Below are 17,353 nucleotides of genomic sequence, written 5' to 3'. Positions count from 1 at the left end.
CACACTTAAATGTTTCAGATCATCAAACAAATTTTAATACTACACAAAGATAACCCAAGTAAACACAAAATGCAGTTTTGCTGCTTCAGGACCTGGACGACTTGCTGTGATTGATGGAACCATGAATTCTGCTCTCTACCAAAGAATCCTGAAGGAGAATGTCCGGCCATCAGTTCGTGACCTCAAGCTGAAGCGCACTTGGGCTCTGCAGCAGGACAATGATCCAAAACACACCAGCAAGTCCACCTCTGAATGGCTTAAAAAAACTAAATGAAGGTTTTGGAGTGGCCTAGTCAAAGTCCGGACTTGAATCCGATTGAGATGCTGTGGCGTGACCTTAAAAAGGCGGTTCATGCTCGAAAACCCTCCAATATGGCTGAATTAAAACAATTCTGCAAAGAATAGTGGGCCAAAATTCCACCACAGCGATGTGAAAGACTCATTGCCAGTTATCAGAAATGCTTGATTGTTGTTGTTGTTGCTGCTGAGGGTGGCACAAACAGTTATTTGGTTTAGGGGGCAATTACTTTTTTACAGGGCCATGAAGGTTCGGATAGCTTTTTTCCCTTAATAAATACAATTATCACTTAAAAACTGCATTTTGTGTTTACTTGGGTTATCTTTGTGTAATATTTAAATTTGTTTGATCTGAAACATTTAGGTGTGACAAATGTGCAAAAAAATAAGAAATCAGGAAGGGGGCAAATACTTTTTCACTGCACAGTATTTAGATTTTTTTAAACACTTTATTTGCCAACTACATGATTCCATATGTGTTATTTCCAGTGGTGTAAGGTACTTAAGTAAAAACACTTTCAAGTCCTACTTAAGTAATTTTTTTGGTAGCTGTATTTTACTTTACTATTTTAATTTTTGACAACTAACTTTTACTTCACTACATTCTGAAAAAAATGGTGTACTTTTTACTACAAACATTTTCCCTGACACCCAAAAGTACTCATTACATTTTGAATGCTTTAGCAGGACAGGAAACTGGTCCAATTCACACACTTATCAAGAGAACATCCCTGGTAATCAAGTGTTGGAGTGTGCCCCTGGCTATCTTGGTTAGCTTAATGTAAGGAATTTGAAATTATTTATGCTTTGACTTTTACTTTTGATAGTTAAGTACATTTTATCAATGACATTTACTTTTGATACTTAAGTATATTTAAAACCAACTACTTATAGACTTTTACTCAAGTAGTATTTTACTGGGTGACTTTCACTTTTCACTTTTACTCAAGTATGACAATTGGGTACTTTTTCCACCACTGGTTATTTCATATTTTTGATTTCTTCACTACTATTCTACTATGTAGAAAGTAGTACAAATAAACAAAAACCCTTGAGTAGGTGTGTCCAAACGTTTGACTGGTACGTTATATATACAGTTGAAGTCGGAAGTTTACTTTAGCCAAATATAATTAAACTCAGTTTTTCCACAATTCTTGACATTTAATCATAGTAAAAAGTCCCTGTCTTAGGTCAGTTAGGATCGCCTCTTTATTTTAAGAATGTGAAATGTCAGAATAATAGTAGAGAGTGATTTATTTCAGCTTATATTTATTTCATCACATTCCCAGTGGGTCAGAAGTTTACATACTGTCACGTCCTGGCCAGTAAAAGGGTTAATTGTTATTGTAGTTTGGTCAGGACGTGGCAGAGGGTATTTGTTTTATGTGGTTCAGGGTGGTGTTTTGGTAAGAGGGCGTTTGATTTAGTATTTCCCGGGTTTTGGTTTATGATCTATGTTTATGTAATTCTATGTTGAGTCTAGTGTGTCTGTTTCTATGTTTGGGTTCATTGGGGTTGGGACTCTCAATTGAAGGCAGGTGTTGTCTATTTGCCTTTGATTGAGAGTCCCATATATGAGGGTGTGTTTGTGTTTGTCTGTTGTGGGAGATTGTTTTTGCACTGCGTTAGGATAGCCTGCAAAACTGTTGCACTGTCATTGTTTATAATTTTTTGTATAGTGTTCACGTGAGCAATTAATTAAATTCAAAAATGAACACGACATCCCCTGCGTATTGGTCTACCTTTTCAGACGACGATTTCGCAATATCGTCAGAAGACGAAGACAGTCGTGACACATACACTCAATTAGTATTTGGTAGCATTGCCTTTAAATTGCTTAATTTGGGTCAAACGTTTCGGGTAGCCTTCCACAAGCTTCCCACAATAATTTGGCAGAATTTTGGTCCATTTCTCCTGACAGAGCTGGTGTAACTGAATCAGGTTTGTAGGCCTCCTTGCTCGCACATGCTTTTTCAGTTCTGCCCACAAATATTCTATAGGATTGAGGTCAGGGCTTTGTGATGGCCACTCCAATACCTTGACTTTGTTGTCTTTAAGCCATTTTGCCACAACTTTGGAAGTATGCTTGGGGTCATTGTCTATTTGGAAGACCCATTTGCGAACTTCCTGACTGATGTCTTGAGATGTTGCTTCAATATATCCACATAAGTTTCCTTTCTCATGATGCCATCTATTTGGTGAAGTGCACCAGTCCCTCCTGCAGCAGAACACCCCCACAACATGATGCTGCCACCCCCGTGCTTCACGGTTGGGATGGTGTTCTTCGGCTTGCACGCCTCCCCCTTTTTCCTCCAAACATAATGATGGTCATTATGGCCAAACAGTTCTATTTCTGTTTCATCAGACCAGAGGACATTTCTCCAAAAAGTACGATCTTTGTCCCCATGTGCAGTTGCAAACCATAGTCTGGCTTTTTTATGGCGATTTTGGAGCAGTGGCTTCTTCCTTGCTGAGCGGCCTTTCAGGTTATGTTGATATAGGACTCGTTTTACTGTGGATATAGATACTTTTGTACCTGTTTCCTCCAGTATCTTCACAAGGGCCTTTTGCTGTTGTTCTGGGATTGATTTGCACTTTTCACACCAATGTACGTTCGTCTCTAGGAGACAGATCGCGTCTCCTTCCTGAGCGGTATGACGGCTGCGTGGTCCCATGGTGTTTATACTTGTACTATTGTTTGTATAGATGAACGTGGTACCTTCAGGCATTTGGAAATTGCTCCCAAGGATCAACCAGACCTGTGGAGGTCTACAATGTTTTTTCTGAGGTCTTGGCTGATTTCTTTTGATTTTCCCATGATGTCAAGCAAAGAGGCACTGAGTTTGAAGGTATGCCTTGAAATACATCCACAGGTACACCTCCAATTGACTCAAATGATGTCAATTAGCCTATCAGAAGCTTCTAAAGCCATGACATCATTTTCTGGAATTTTCCAAGCTGTTTAAAGCCACAGTCAACTTAGTGTATGTACATTTCTGACCCACGGGAATTGTGATACAGTGAATTATAAGTGAAATAATCTGTCTGTAAACAATTGTTGGAAAAATTACTTGTGTCATGCAGAAAGTAGATGTTCTGACCTACTTGCCAAAACTATAGTTTGTTAACAAGAAATTTGTGGCGTGGTTGAAACATTTTTTTTAATGACTCCAACCTAAGTGTATGTAACCTTCCCACTTCCCACTCACTCAGCTGTGCCTCACAAGTTATACAACAAATGATCTAATAGCAGTGTGGTCATATACCTAAAATGTTTAAATATAATTTTCAAATGGTCTGAGAAGAACAACATTGGCAGGGCAATTCAAGCACAGCTAATTTTTGGTATATGATAACACTGGTAATAGATCATTTGTTGTATTACTTGTGACGCACAGCTGACTGATGGCCTGCATCTGATGAATGGTAACTGTCGTCTTGCATTTTGACTCAATGTTATCTTGACTCAGAAAAGGTGACCACAGCTCTATGCTCACTCTACCTAGCTGTATATAATGTATGCAAACCTTGTTAAAACTTCTTTGTCTGTATTCTGTCTCTAAATGTTGTATATCACCAGCAGCACCATATCATCAAGTAATATTCTGATCTAGTTCTGTCAATGTAGAACAATCATGCCTCTCTGACATGTAGATGGCTCTATTCATTACATTTCTATCTGCAACGTTACACAACATTTGCCTACTGAACATTTCCCAATGTCCAATTTTATTTTATTTTACCCTTATTTAACTAGGCAAGTCAGTTAAGAACAAATTCTTATTTTCAATGACGGCCTAGGAACAGTGGGTTAACTGCCTTGTTCAGGGGCAGAACAACAGATTTTTACCTTGTCTGCTCGGGGCTTCGATTTTGCAACCTTTCGGTTACTAGTCCAACGCTCTAACCACTAGGCTACCTGCGGCCCCAATTCAAGTTATCACAATCCCCTTATCTTTGTGTCTCAGCCCCTACCCCTCCCAATTTTGACCTCAAACCTCTGACCCTCTTCAGGGATTTTTCTGCCAATGTAATCCTTGGATGGACCGCCGAAGCGTTTTTTCGGGTCGCCTTGTTATTATGTTTGAGCAACAGAAAACAGCATTACTCATGGCAAAATGTATAGAATCGCTGGAAATTAACTTTAAAACTGCAACATTTTCACCACCTAAACCTCTTTTTGATCCCGAAATAACCCTGCTCTCCGACTCACCGATAGTGACGGTGTGCCGTCATCCTCCACCATCATGATCAGCCGGTACTCCTGCTGGCGCTCGCGGTCAGGTGGAGATGGTCGGGTCACCATCTCGCCGGTCATGCGGTCCATCCGGAAGGTGAGGTCCTTGTTACCCGAGGTGATGTAGTAGAAGAGCATGGCGTTGGGCCCGATGTCACGGTCTGTGGCCACCACGCGCAGGACGGACGTACCGCCTCCCACATTCTAGACAGACAGACAGACAGACAGACAGACAGACAACTTATCAGCATCATGTGAGTAATACACTATCTTTTCTGTGTACAGTAAATATTTGTTTTTAAAGCAGAGTGAAATTCCACTCTCCATTCATATTTTTGGGCTCTTGTATTCAGGCAGTACAGCATGAGAGGTTAGAAAGGGTAGGGGGACAGAATGGCCGAAAGTCGGTTGAACGGATCGAACCTACAAGTGTTGGGGAGTAGCTCCACTACATGTTATTTAACTACACTGAACAAAAATATAAATGCAACATGTAAAGTGTTGGTCCCATGTTTCATGAGCTGAAATAAAATATCACAGAAATCTTCCATAAGCACAAAAATATTATTTCTTTAAAATGTTGTGCACAAATTTGTTTACATCCCTGTTAGTAAGCATTTCTTCTTTGCCAAGATAATCCATGCACCTGACAGGTGTGGCATATCAAGAAGCATGAAACAGCATGATCATTACACAGGTGCACCTTGTCCTGGGGACAATAAAAGACCACTCTAAAAGGTGTAGTTTTGTCACACAACACAATGCCACAGATGTCTCAAGTGATGAGGGAGCGTGCAATTGACATGCTGACTGCAGGAATGTCCACCAGAGCTGTTGCCAGAGAATGTAATGTTAGTTTCTCTACCATAAACCGCCTTCAATGTTGTTTTAGAGAATTTGGCAATACGTCCAGCCGGCCTCACAATCTCTGACCATGTATAACCACGCCAGCCCAGGACCTCCACATCCGGCTTCTTCACCTGCGGGATCGTCTGAGACCAGCCACTCAGACAGCTGATGAAACTGTGGGTTTGCACTAGAGGTCGACCGATTAATCGGAATGGCCGATTTAATTAGGGCCGATTTCAAGTTTTCATAACAATCAGTAATCGGTATTTTTGGCCACCGATTTGGAGATTATTATTATTATTATTTTATTTTTTATTACACCTTTATTTAACTAGGCAAGTCAGACTAAGAACACATTCTTATTTTCAATGACGGCCTAGGAACGGGGGTTAACTGCCTTGTTCAGGGGGAATTTGGGAATTCGTTTTTTACTAGTCTAACGCTCTAACCACCTGCCTTACATTGCACTCCACGAGGCTGACTACCAATTAAGCAAGGGCAGCAAGAAGCCAAGGTAAGTTGCTAGCTAGCATTAAACTTATCTTATAAAAACGATCAATCTTAACATAATCACTAGTTAACTACACATGGTTGATATTACTAGTTTATCTAATATGTCCTGCGTTGCATATAATCGATGTGGTGCCTGTTAATTTCTCATCGAATCACAGCCTACTTCGACAAACGGGTGATGATTTAACAAGCGCATTTGCGAAAAAAGCACTGTCGTTGCACCAATGTACCTAACCATAAACATCAATGCCTTTCTTTAAAATCAATACACAAGTATATATTTTTAAACCTGCATATTTAGTTAATATTGCCTTCTAACATGAATTTGTGTCACTTCTCTAGTGTTCCGTGTAAGCAGTCAGGGTATATATAGCAGTTTGGGCCGCCTGGGCCGTAATTAATTTGCCAGAATTGTACATAATTATGACATAACATTGAAGGTTGTGCAATGTAACAGGAATATTTAGATTTAGGGATGCCACCCGTTAGATAAAATACGGAACGGTTCCGTATTTCACTGAAATAATAAAAGTTTCGTTTTCGAAATGATAGTTTCCGGATTTGACCATATTAATGACCAAAGGCTCGTATTTCTGTGTGTTATTATGTTATAATTAAGTCTATGATTTGATATTTGATAGAGCAGTCTGACTGAGTGATGGTAGGCAGCAGCAGGCTGGTAAGCATTCATTCAAACAGGACCTTCATGCGTTTTGCCAGCAGCTCTTCGCAATTCTTCAAGCATTGCACTGTTTATGACTTCAAGCCTATCAACTCCCAAGATTAGGCTGGTGTAACCGATGTGAAATAGTTAGCGGGTGCGCGCTAATAGCGTTTCAAACGTCACTCGTTCTGACTTGGAGTAGTTGTTCCCCTTGCTCTACATGGGTAATGCTGCTTCGAGGGTGGCTGTTGTCGATGTGTTCCTGCTTCGAGCCCAGGTAGGAGCGAGGAGAGGGACGGAAGCTATAGTGTTACACTGGCAATACTAAAGTGCCTATAAGAACATCCAGTTGTAAAAGGTATATGAAATACAAATCGGATAGAGAGATAGAAATAGTCCTATAATTCCTATAATAACTACAACCTAAAACTTCTTACCTGGGAATATTGAAGACTCATGTTAAAAGGAACCACCAGCTTTCATATCTTCTCATGTTCTGAGCAAGGAACTTAAACGTTAGCTTTTTTACATGGCACATATTGCACTTTTACTTTCTTCTCCAACACTTTGTTTTTGCATTATTTAAACCAAATTGAACATGTTTCATTATTTATTTGAGGCTAAATTGAAAGTATTTATGTATTATATTAAGTTAAAATAAGTGTTCATTCAGTATCGTTGTAAATTTCATTATTACAAATAAAGACAATTTGTAAAAATCGGCCGATTAATTGGCATCGGCTTTTCTGGGCCGTCAATAACCGGTATCGGCGGTGAAAAATCATAATCGGTCGACCTCTAGTTTGCACAACCGAAGAATTTCTGCAAAAACTGTCAGAAATCGTCTCAGTGAAGCTCATCTGTGTGCTCGTCGTCCTCACCAGGGTCTTGACCTGACTGCAGTTCGGCATCGTGACTGACTTCAGTGGGTAAATGCTCACCTTCGATGGCCACTGGCAGACTGGAGAAGTGTGTTCCTCTCGGATGAATCCCGGTTTCAACTGTACCGGGCAGATGGCAGACAGCGTGTATGGCGTCGTGTGGGCGAGCGGTTTGCTGACGTCAACGTTATGAACAGAGTGTCCCATGAAGGTGGTGGGGTTATGGTATGGACAGGCATAAGCTACGGAAAAGGAACACAATTGCATTTTATCGGTGGCAATTTGAATGCACAGAGATCCTGAGGCCCACTGTCATGCCATTCATCCGCCGCCACCACCTCATGTTTCAGCATGATAATGCAAGGCCTCATGTCGCAATTCCGGGAAGCTGAACATTTTACAACTTCTTCCAAGTTCTGCATACGCACCAAACATGTCACCCATTGAGCATATTTGGGATGCTCTGGTTCGACGTGCACGACAGCGTGTTCCAGCTCCCGCCAATATCCAGCAACATCACACAGCCATTGAAGAGGAATGGGACAACATTCCACAGGCCACAATCAACAGTCTGATCAACTCTATGCAAAGGAGAAGTGTCGGGCTGCATGAGGCAAATGGTGCTCACACCAGGTACTGACTGGTTTTCTGATCAACACCCCTATTTTTTTTTTAAGATATCTGTGAACAACAGATGCATATCTGTATTCCCAGTCATGTGAAATCCATAGATTAGGGCCTAATTTATTTATTTCAATTGACTGATTTCCTTCAATTGTTGCATGTATATTTTTGTTCAGTGTAGTACTTTATCTACATTTCCAGTAGTTTGGTGGTATTTTAACTAAATAGTGTTTTCAGCAGTAGTTAATTACTTTTTAAAAACACAGTTGGACATCCAGTTCAGATAAGATTAAATTGAAGCAAACACAGACAAAACGAATTTTGAAATGTAACTCTTACTTAACATTAGTAATTTGTGGGTGAACATGTGAATAATTGAGAGCTGAGTGTCTGTATATGTGTGTGTGTATTATTGTGTATGTGATTGATTGACTGACTTGTGTGTGGGTGTGACAAATTAACATTTGGTCTATCATTTTACTGCAAGAAACAGTTAATTCTAAAGAAGTTAATATTATAATATGCTTCATGTGAGGCCTGCAGTCAGTGTCCAGACTTCAGTTACTGTTCCAAATATTAGGCTACTGTTACTGTCTAAACTTCAAAGATGCGTAAACCAAGGGGTTTTACCCCATGTTCTCTGTCATTTAGAGAACCACTACCAACTCCGGGGGAGATAATAATGGGTCAGATCCGCAGATCAGAAAAGCCCAAATGAGAATTGCTCTCTTTCAGATGGAATTTCATAGAAATCGCTGTGTATTTTCCTGTAAGGCAACTTTAAATAGACTAATATACAGGCATGTTATATTTTCCATTAGTTTTTAAAAACAAATAAAATAAAATCTACTTTGACATTACAATGTATTTTATGCAGATTGCTGACCCCAAAAAATTACAATTAAAACCATTCTAACCCCACTTTTAAACAGAATGTTTCACCATATAGGCCTACCCATGGGCGTATAAGCTGATTGTGCACTTACAGTGGTCTTATGGAAAGCATAGGCCTATTTCCGATATTGATTGACAATGATGCACTGAATTCATTATCACACAGATGGTAGTGCCATGATTTGATTATCACTTTTTGATCATGTTTGCCAAGGATAAGTAGGGCTTAAGCAAATGGATGAATGTTCTCCATCCATGCATGTATTAATAGCCTATGCAATATGATGCAGCGATAGTACACAGTAGCCTAGGCTACCAGAGAGAATAAATGTAAGTTCATACACTTATTTGCATGGTTTTTATATAGCCTTTATACAGTATGCTATGTTGAAATATAGAGGTAGGTCAATGTAAATCTATACCTGTATGTAGCTAGACATATAGACTAATTAACTAAGCCTATCTCTGCGTTTTAAAGTAAACTGGCCAGATAAAATGCTTGATTGTTTTCTCTGTAACAAAACCAAGTAAAACCTTGTTTTTTCACCCATAGCTATTTTTTCAGAGCTTGTATTCGCCGGGCCAGCAGAATGTCCAAGGAATCAAATATATCACCATGTGCATCAGAGTATTTCTTGTGTATTTCTTGTGTATTTTTCAGCTAGTTTTTAACATAAAGCATCATGGAGTTTAATTTTTTTATAGATCGCTTTATACCTAGGCCAAAATAGTTCACCTCCGATTGATTTTAGCGATACACGCACGGGTGGCGGCTCCATCTGAACATAGTATTAGAAGTTTTAATATTTTATTTAATGATACTCAATTGTCAATTCTCTTGTAAACTCAGCAAAAATTGAAACGTCCTCTCACTGTCAACAGCATTCATTTTCAGTAAACTTAACATGTGTAAATAATTGTATGAACATAACAAGATTCAACAACTGAGACATAAACTGAACAAGTTCCACAGACAAAAATCAAAAGTAACAGTCAGTATCTGGTGTGGCCACCAGCTGCATTAAGTACTGCAGTGCATCTCCTCCTCATGGACTGCACCAGATTTGCCAGTTTGTGCTGAGAGATGTTACCCCACTCTTCCACCAAGTTCCCACACATTTCTGGGGGGAATGGCCCTAGCCCTCACCCTCCGATTCAACAGGTCCCAGACGTGCTCAATGGGATTGAGATCCGGGCTCTTCGCTGGCCATGGCAGAACACTGACATTCCTGTCTTGCAGGAAATAACGCACAGAACGAGCAGTATGGCTGGTGGCATTGTCATGCTGAGGGTCATGTCAGGATGAGCCTGCAGGAAGGGTACCACATGAGGGAGGAGGATGTCTTCCCTGTAACGCACAGTGTTGAGATTGCCTGCAATGATAACAAGCTCAGTTCGATGATGCTGTGACACACCGCCCCAGACCATGATGGACCCTCTACCTCCAAATCGATCCCGCTCTATAGTACAGGCCTCGGTGTAACGCTCATTCCTTCGACAATAAACGCGAATCCGACCATCACCCCTGGTGAGACAAAACAGCAACTCGTCAGTGACGAGCACTTTTTGCCAGTCCTGTCTGGTCCAGCGACGGTGGGTTTGTGCCCATAAGCGACGTTGTTGCCAGTGATGTCTGGTGAGGACCTGCCTTACAACAGGCCTACAAGCCCTCAGTCCAGCCTCTCTCAGCCTATTGCGGACAGTCTGAGCACTGACGGAGGGATTGTGCATTCCTGGTATAACTCGGGCAGTTGTTGTTGCCATCCTGTACCTGTCCCGCAGGTGTGATGTTTGGATGTACCGATCCTGTGCAGGTGTTGTTACACATGGTCTGCCATTGCGAGGACGATCAGCTTTCCGTCCTGTCTCCCTGTAGCGTCTCACAGTAGGGACATTGCAATTTATTGCCCTGGCCACATATGCAGTCCTCATGCCTCCTTGCAGCATGCCTAAGGCATGTTCACACAGATGAGCAGGGACCATGGGCATCTTTCTTTTGGTGTTTTTCAGAGTAGAAAGGCCTCTTTAGTGTCCTAAGTTTTCATAACTGTGACCTTAATTGCCTACCGTCTGTAATCTGTTTGTCTTAACGACCGTTCCACAGGTGCATGTTCATTAATTGTTTATGGTTCATTGAACAAGCATGGGAAACAGTGTGTAAAGCCTTTACAATGAAGATCTGTGAAATTATTTGGATTTTTACGAATTATCTTTGAAAGACAAGGTTCCGAAAAAGGGAAATTTCTTTTTTTACTGTTTATATGTCATGGATATATTTAAACTTATATTCCTTTATGTAATTTGCTTTCACATCAGTGACGTGTCCAGAACATTTTAAATGAGGTGGCCAATGTGGGGCACAGACCCAGATTAGCATATTGAACTTTAATCGATGCAAGGTGGATTTAATAAATATAATTATGATAGTTCCACGCATTAAATGCTTCAGCTTAGGTTTGGTACATTTCCTTGTTCAAATAAATCATAAATTAATTCCAAAAATATTGTTATAATGTTTGCATTCAAGGTCAGGATTTTATATATGGGTATAAGCATACAGCAGTAAATTCACTTGAAATTACCACTAGGAGTGTGAATTATACCGTGACATTTGGGGGTCACGTTTTTACTGGGACCTCCTATGGCACACATTTCTTTTAATGGGTTTTATAGTTAAGACATGTAGACCTAATTTAACTTAAAAAATGTTTTACCGTCAAATGTGTCATGAACACAAACAGTCATGATGTTTCATCTGGTTGTCAAACAAATCACTTCAAAAAGTAGGTTAACTAGGTTCCATGCGCATGTTCGTCTACTCCAAAATAAGTCCAGCATCTGGACAGTGCTCTGTGCACTCACCATTTGATTGGAAAGGAACATCTATTACAAACACCATAAGTGTAATGACCTTCAGCCTAAAAAGTGGCATGTATTCATGGATGCCAAGGTAAGTCAGGCTTCCCAAAAAATGTTAACAATAAAAAAGAAACAAACGTATACAATTATTTCTCATTCGTGTCTATCCGTGTTCCATCATTTTCATTCAATTCGCAAAAGAGGGGTTAACTGTCAGTTAAAACTGGGGTTACGGGGGACCTTTGAGATGATCAGAGGAGACTGTCCCTATTGGAGTAAATAACAATTATAAACTGTGTGGTTCGATCCCTGAATGCTGATTGACTGACAGCCGTTGTATATCAGATCGTATACCATGGGTAAGACAAAACATGTATTTTTACCTCTCTAATTACGTTGGTAACCAGTTTATAATAGCAATAAGGCACCTCGGGGGTTGGCGGTATATGGCCAATATACAGTCACGGCCAAAAGTTTTGAGAATGACACAAATATTAATTTCCACAAAGTTTGCTGCTTCAGTGTCTTTAGATATTTTTGTCAGATGTTACTATGGAATACTGAAGTATAATTACAAGCATTTCATAAGTGTCAAAGGCTTTTATTGACAATTACATGAAGTTGATGCAAAGAGTCAATATTTGCAGTCTTGACCCTTCTTTTTCAAGACCTCTGCAATCCGCCCTTGTCATAGGCGTCGTAAAGATTGGACCAAGGCGCAGCGGGTAAAGTGCTCATCTTCTTAATTTATTAAAGAAAACACTTAAACAAAATAAACAAACGACGAAAACAGTTCTATAAGGCTCCCAGGCTATACAGAAAATAACCACCACAAAACACAAGTGAAACAAACACAATTAAATATGGCCTCCAATTAGAGACAACGACAACCAGCTGCCTCTAATTGGATGTCATTGCCAAAAACTCAACATAGAAAACTAGATATAAACATAGAGAACATAGAACCTAAACCTAAAAACACCGAAACACACAAAACAAACACCCCCTGCCACGCCCTGACCAAACTACAATGACAAATAACCCCTTTTACTGGTCAGGACGTGACAGCCCTGGCATGATGTCAATTAACTTCTGGGCCACATCCTGACTGATGGCAGCTCATTCTTGCATAATCAATGCTTGGAGTTTGTCAGAATTTGTGGGGTTTTGTTTGTCCACCCGCCTCTTATCATTCTTTATTCATGGCTGTGTTCTTAAGCAAAACTGTGACTCCCTTGGCTGAGAAGCAACTCCACACATGAATGGTCTCAGGATGCTTTACTGTTGGCATGACACAGGACTGATGGTGGCGCACACCTTGTCTTCTCCGGACAAGCTTTTTTTCCGGATGCCCCAAACAATCGGAAAGGGGATTCATCGGAGAAAATGACTTTACCCCAGTTCTCAGCACTCCAATCCCTGTACCTTTTGCAGAATATCAGTCTGTCCCTGATGTTTTTCCTGGAGATAAGTGGCTTCTTTGCTGCCCTTCTTGACACCAGGCCATCCTCCAAAAGTCTTCGCCTCACTGTGTGCGCAGATGCACTCACACCTGCCTGCTGCCATTCCTGAGTAACCTCTTTACTGGTGGTGCCCCAATCCCGCAGCTGAATCAACTTCAGGAGACGTTCCTGGCGCTTGCTGGACTTTCTTGGGCGCCCTGAAGCCTTCTTCACAACAATTGAACCGCTCTCCTTGAAGTTCTTGATGATCCGATAAATGCTTGATTTAGGTGCAATCTTACTGGCAGCAATATTCTTGCCTGTGAAGCCCTTTATGTGCAAAGCAATGATGACGGCACGCTTTTCCTTGCAGGTAACCATGGCTGACAGAGGAAGAACAATGATTCCAAACACCACCCTCCTTTTGAAGCTTCCAGTCTGTTATTCGAACTCAATCAGCATGACAGAGTGATCTCCAGCCTTGTCCTCATCAACACTGTGTTAATGAGAGAATCACTGACATGATGTCAGCTAATCCTTTTGTGGCAGGGCTGAAATGCAGTGGAAATGTTTTTTGGGGATTCAGTTAATTTGCATGGCAAAGAAGGACTTTGCAATTAATTGCAATTCATCTGATCACTCTTCATAACATTCTGGAATATATGCAAATTGCCATCATACAAACTGAGGCAGCAGACTGTGAAAATTAACATTTGTGTCATTCTCAAAACTTTTGGCCACGACTGTACAGTGGTTCTCTTAGGGTTACCATATCTATTGTGTTATAGTCTCCTATATTGTTTTAACATTTCTACAAACTTCAAAGTGTTTTCCTTCCAATGGTACCAATTATGTGCATATCCTGAATTCAGGGCCTGAGCGACAGGCAGTTTACGTTGGGCACGTCAGTCAGGCGGAAATTGAGGAAAAAGGACCCTAGCCCTAACAAGTATTAACACTGCAGCACACCTTGCGGGCTGCCACAGAATTGTATGGCATGTTATTTAATTGTCAGCCATTGTTACCATTAATGCGAGTTAGTGCTAGTTTGACCACCAGAGGGCATCTTTGAGGAACATTTGATAGCCTTCAATATTGGCTGTACTAGAGAATTTAAAACCTTTTTTGTAAGAACATAGTATATGGGATTTAAAGAAATGTAGCTTAGTTAATTTGATTAATATTATCGTGTTTCTATTCCAAGAAAATGAAAAAATTAAACCCTCAGGGTTTCCGTTAGGATGGAATGGAATATATGGTGCTGCACAACATGACGTTCGGGAGTAGGCTACAGTACTAAGAGCATAACATTTCCACACCCTAATGGTAGTCTAACCAATACCCAAACGGAGATTCAGTAAAAATATAAATCAAAGATTTTTTTTCAAGACCAGTCCCCATGCTTGTCTCAGAGCAGCGCGAACAGGGTTGACCACAGCAGGTATGGTATTGCTTCAAATCCTATTGCTTCTAACTTTTTAAATAAATAAGACCTACACCACTTTTAACAGCACATTACTCAACACTAGTGAGACTCATGCCGCCTATGGTAGGTCCACAGTACATGAACATGTTTTTCTCAATGACGTGACTTTCAGCCAATAATTAGATTTAGAGGATTGGAGGATTCTAAATTAATATCTAAGGGGCATTTTTCGTTAGGGAAAATCTGATCTGTGAGAATATCTAAGGGGCTTTTATATAATTCAAAATTAATTAATAATAATAACAATAATAGTTGTTTTAAAAATAACGATATATTGGATATTATTTCGTTTTCAAATAACCTAAAGTGAGTGAGAAAAAGGCAATTCTTGAACATGGGGTGCCACATTCTTACTAATTTGTAAATAAAGCCAGTTTGTTATTTAGAATTACTTATTTATGTTTTCAGAGGGAGAGAAACCAAAAGCCCACCGTCGCCTCATGGGTCTCCCATTCACGGACGGCACAGGTATCGAACCAGCATCTGTAGCAACACCGTTTGCACTGCGATGCAGTGTCTTAGACCGCTGCGCCAGTCGGGAGGCCCCATCCACAAAGTTTTTAATGCTGATCAATTTCCTTGCACAAAGTATTTATTGTCCTGCTAATAGCCCATAATGGAACTGTACAACGTGACCGGTCGGGAGTAGGCTACAGTACTACAGTAAGAGCAAAATAATCCTTACATTTCGACACCCTAATTGAAGTCTAAGTTTCTCTTAGAATAAAAACCTTAGTAAGTAATTGTTGTAAGTTTTAGTAAGTATTACTGACGGGTGTGCGCATGCAGGACAGAGGAATAGCAATTCTTACACTATTGTTCTAAATTCAATCATCTTCTTCATCCACATCATTCAGTTATTTGAAATTCAATTTTGAAGTCATACAAATGATCAGTTTCAATTTGGTTTATGTCGCCCATTCATTGTCAGTTAGAGATACAGTAGCGCCTTGGGACCCAAAAGCATAATCAGTGCTCTAACTCCCCCTTGTGCTGGTCTGGAGCAATGAAGTAGTGACGCAGGGTACTGTACTAAACCACAAATTACCTCTAAGTCCCGCAGCATAATCACAAAACTTTTAGTTGAGCAACCACTGTACCATGGCTAAGGGCTGTATCAAGGCACTCTGCATTGGGTCTCGCATAAAAACAGCCCTTAGCCGTGGTATATTGGCCATATACCACACCCCCTCTGGCCTTATTGCTTAAATATAGCATCATTGCATCCGTCAAACAGGTAAGCCTACCCCTTATTTCTTAAATATGGCTCCAACAAAGCCATCTTGTTGTTAGTAAATTAGCCGACTCAACTTTCAGCACAGGGCACTGTCCATATTGATTTTAGAAATAGGCCTATATCCACACAGGAGCGGTGGCTGCATCTCAACTAGTCTGATCTTTTTTCTTATACAGTATTTCAAAAATAAGTTGTTACAGTTATTTGTGATATACCTATTTTAGCTAAGTTTTATTGAATTGATTAAATGTCTCGGTCCATTAGTCATGCTAAGCACAGGGTTGTCTTATAAGATCTTTTAAGGTAAGATAATTAGGTGGGTGTTTCATTTTTTCCTATTTGATGTTGTCTTGGAAAATTACATCATTAGTCATACTATCCCGTGTTTTACTGTTTAAAGAATTGTCTCTTGTTATATGCTAGTGTTTTTTCTAACCTGATACAAACTTGTCTTTGTCGGACTTAGTCATAAGACTGGGCGTACCAGATAGCATTTACATGTAGACATTCAGAAGACATTCATTGTCAGATAATAAATTGAAATATGACACGTGATGTGTAAGTGTCACGTGAACACAATGTCTATATGACGTGTACATGTCATGTGACAAGTACATGATGTGAACGTGTCAGCAGTTTGACGCCTAAGAAAAAATGTGTCTCTATTGACAATCCATGTTATTTCATGAGGGTATCTTAGGCGCTTACTAAGATGTTAGGTAACTTGGTGATCGGTATCAGTATCTACCGTAGGCTCTTTCTCGGCCCAAATTACTCTCCATATGTGTGTCTGATTGTATATGTGATTGACTCACTGACTGACGTGTGTGATTGAGTGACTCACCTCGTTGACGCTGACATTGTAGCCCCCCTGGCTCTCGATGACGGGTGTGTTATCATTGACGTCCAGGATGTTGATGATTAGAGGGAGGTCTCTGTAGCGGGGAGGCACGCCGCTGTCCATGGCACGCACCTGTCATAACACACACACATACATGCACACACATCAGTCAGTCAATCACACACACACGTCAGTCAGTCAATCACACACAAAGACAGACAGACAGATGTACACATGTGCATAAGCAGGTGGGCATACATAATAGACGCAACGATAGTTTTAGATTTATTCCTACCACTAAGCTGCTGTTCATTGATTATTGATTTCCATTACCATAGGTATCTATCTATTTATCCTGTTAATGGTAACTATTACTTCTGTTTAGATGTACAGTGCATTTGGAAAGTATTCAGATCCCTTAACGTTTCTCAACATTTTGTTACGTTACAACCTTATTCTAAAAATGATTACGTTTTTTCCTTAATCAATCTACACACAATACCCCATCATGACAAAGCAAAAACAGATT

General features: G+C 40.2%; 1 protein-coding gene across 3 annotated transcripts in view; it reads right to left on the bottom strand.

The window, feature by feature from the left end:
* The window catches only part of LOC106579432 (cadherin-23), a 706,260-nt gene that overhangs the window by 135,128 nt on the left and 553,779 nt on the right, over window positions 1-17,353 (bottom strand). For all 3 annotated transcript variants that reach the window (XM_014159337.2, XM_014159338.2, XM_014159340.2), the window contains 2 exons: window positions 16,828-16,956; window positions 4,511-4,738 (listed from right to left, as the gene is read on the bottom strand). In XM_014159337.2, coding sequence (XP_014014812.2) covers window positions 4,511-4,738; window positions 16,828-16,956 — 357 coding nt within the window. The remainder of the gene's footprint in view (window positions 1-4,510; window positions 4,739-16,827; window positions 16,957-17,353) is intronic.

The sequence above is a fragment of the Salmo salar genome, chromosome ssa19 (assembly GCF_905237065.1).
Source record: "Salmo salar chromosome ssa19, Ssal_v3.1, whole genome shotgun sequence".
Taxonomy (NCBI): domain Eukaryota; kingdom Metazoa; phylum Chordata; class Actinopteri; order Salmoniformes; family Salmonidae; genus Salmo; species Salmo salar.
The sequence above is the reverse complement of the archived record's forward strand: the minus strand, read 5'-3'. Positions and strand labels throughout refer to the sequence as shown.